The sequence below is a fragment of the Primulina eburnea genome, chromosome 9 (assembly GCF_022965805.1).
Source record: "Primulina eburnea isolate SZY01 chromosome 9, ASM2296580v1, whole genome shotgun sequence".
Classification (NCBI taxonomy): Eukaryota; Viridiplantae; Streptophyta; class Magnoliopsida; order Lamiales; family Gesneriaceae; genus Primulina; species Primulina eburnea.
Window position 1 is genome coordinate 9,019,456 of NC_133109.1, and position 3,048 is coordinate 9,022,503.

General features: G+C 41.9%; 1 protein-coding gene across 1 annotated transcript; it reads left to right on the forward strand.

Moving 5' to 3' along the window:
- The first annotated feature begins 201 nt into the window (after window positions 1–201).
- LOC140840712 (uncharacterized) lies at window positions 202–2,373 on the forward strand. The gene is made up of 2 exons (XM_073207885.1): window positions 202–1,800; window positions 2,335–2,373. Exons 1-2 carry the CDS (start codon window positions 202–204, stop codon window positions 2,371–2,373), a joined length of 1,638 nt encoding a protein of 545 aa, XP_073063986.1.
- The last annotated feature ends 675 nt before the right edge of the window (window positions 2,374–3,048 follow it).

Sequence of the window (3,048 nt, forward strand, 5' to 3'; positions counted from 1 at the left end):
ATTTAAATGTCATGGGAATGGGTTGTTTCAATTGGTATCAGAGCGAAAGTTCTTGGGCCGTATATGACTTCTTCTGGCTAGGACAATCCGGTATGTTTTCGATCCTGCATCTATTGATTTTAACTTTGAGCGTTGATCCTATTCCATTGTTATTTATGTATTTTCTTCCTATCTATGTTAAAGTGAGCTTATGTGTAGGAAATGCCTCCTAAACGAAAGGTTACTGAAGGGGATGATAGAACCCCTACCACTGATAGGACTACCAACGTTGTAGATGAATTCAGTAAACTAATACAGGAACAGACGAAAGTTCACGGTGAACAAATCCAACAGTTATTGAGCATGCAAACTACGATTCAAGGTCGTGGTCAAGGCAGAACTGAAGGTTCTGAAGATGGTGCTTATGACCGTTTCAGACGTATGAACCCTCCGGAGTTTATCGGTGGTTCTGATCCATTGGTGGCTCTAGAATGGATCAAGTCTTTGGAAGCCATCTTCGACTATTTGAAGTTCAATGATCAAGACAAGGTTAGTTGTGCAGTTTTTATGTTGGTCAAAGCAGCACGTATTTGGTGGGAAGCCACCAAGGTTACAGTGAATGTTCGTGAATTGAAATGGGATGCATTCAAAGAGCTTTTCTACACCAAATATTTTTCTCGAGAAGTTAAAGCGAAGAAGATGAAAGAATTTCTCGAGTTGCGACAAGCTGCCATGACTGTCAATGAGTATACTCTTAAATTTGAAGAAGGTTGTGTCTTTGTGCCTTTCATCGCCGAGAATGATAAAGATAAAGGAGAGCACTTTATTCGCGGCTTGAGACCCGAGATTCGACGAGATGTTCACATGGCTAAAGTGGTTTCTTATCAAGATATTGTTGAAAGGGCACTGCTAGCTGAACTTGATGAGCAAGAGATTGAAAAGGAAAGGCAGTTGAGAAGTCAAACCTTTCAAGCCAGGAGTCAAGGTGCAAGTCCTTCTAGTCGAGGCGGCTTCAAAGGAAAGGGCAAAATGGAGCAACACAATAAACCTTCTGTGCCTTCTTCAGATGTGGAGAGATCGTTATGCCCTAAGTGTGGCAAGCCACACAAAGGTGAGTGTCTGGTTGGAAGTGGCCGATGTTACAGGTGCAAAGAAATGGGGCATACCGCACAAAAATGTCCTCTCTCCTCTGATAAAGGAAAAGTTCAAGGAAGAATCTTTACGATGACAAAAGAAGGAGCCAATCCTGATTCTTCAGTCATATCAGGTAATATTCTAATATCTGGAAAGGAAGCACTTACATTGATTGATACCGGTGCAACACATTCCTTTATGTCTGAAGTATTTATGCACTCCTTATCTCGCGAGCCTACTATCATGCCTTTACAATTCAATATTATGTTGCCTTCTGGTGACGAAATTCGTCCTACAAGTATTCTTAAGGCATGTCCAGTACAGATAGGTTCGAGATTGTTGTATGCTGATTTTATTGTAATTCCAATGGTTGCTTTCGATGTTATTTTGGGTATGGATTGGTTATACGCTTATCATGGTGTGATCAACTGTGTGGAAAAGACCGTGAGGTTTGTAACTGATGGTCATGAGGGTGATGAATTTATTGGGCTAGGTTCCTCGTTAAGTATTTCCCTTATTTCTTGTCTCCAAGCTACAAAATTATTGAATAAGGGGTGTACTGGTTTTCTGGCCTTAGTATCGGATGTAAATAGGGACAATAATTTGCAAATTCAGGATATTGATGTGGTTCAGGAATATCCTGACATATTTGCTGATGATGTGCCTGGCTTACCTCCTGATCGAGAGGTAGAGTTTGTTATTGAATTGTGTAAGGCTCGAGAATTATCAACTGGCATTGATGCTAGACTCATAGAAGTAAGAATGCATGACGTTTAAATGAGATTTTGAGCAGCAGGGCCGAAACCACATCGCACCCGCGGTGTTAAGACTACCGCCCCCGCGGTGTAGGTGATAGAAAATTTGGAGATTTTTCGAAGTAACACCGCACCCGCGGTGCGCGCACGACCGCACCCGCGGTGCTGAGACCGCACCCGCGGCGGTGCAAGCGCCGCACCCGCGGTGCGTGAATTTCCGAAAATGATAGGGCTGCCGAGAGCTTAGCGCACCCGCACCCTTACACTGCCGCACCCGCGGTAATGCGTGTCATGTGCCAAACATGAACACTCGTCCCTTTGCATGCAATATAGATTATGTGTCTTCATTTCCTTGCATTGCATCTTCTGAGAGCCGAGGGAATTCAAGGAGGAAGCTTTCACTTCTTTTGATTTTCAACTTGAGAGTTTGCATGATTTAGCCATTTGAATTTTGTTCCGAGTTAAGATTTGCGATCCTTACAGCGTTGGCTACGAAAGGATGTAAGTATTGTTCATTTCCAGCATGTCTCGATATGTATGTGCTGGGGGAATTCAGATTTGAGTTAGAATATGTGTTCTTGATATATAGAGCATAGTATATTCGTTGTCGGATCGATTTTCAGACACCGTATGTTATTGGCTCGATTTTCAGCATGTATTGTATTGAGAATATGCAGATTTATAGTGATGTTAGATGAGATTATGAGTTGTGGCTATAGTATATATTGTTTTGTTGAGATTGAGTTGATCGGTATTGCGAGAATACGCTGTTATGCCGTAGATTTGTACCGAGATTTATTATTGATTGGCATATATGTTGCTTTGAGTTAGATATTGGGTGTCTACACATTGCCGTTTCAGATTTGAGGTGACAGGTTTGACATTGAATTCGAGATCTCGACAGACGATTCGACAAGAAAGGTATAATTCATGTGGTCACGGGATTGCACAACTCGATTCAGATTTGTTACGAGTTTCCCTAAATCACATACTAGATTGTTATTACATTGATTATGTAATGCCTTGTTTATTGATTTATATTCGAGTCCTGAGATAGGAGAGATTGGCAGACTTGCCAAAACTAGACGTTTCGGTGTATCGTCGCATAGGAGCAGATTTGCTATATGTGTAGACCCTCGATACAGAGTTGACCGAAGTCTAGGAATAAGACGTACCGTTG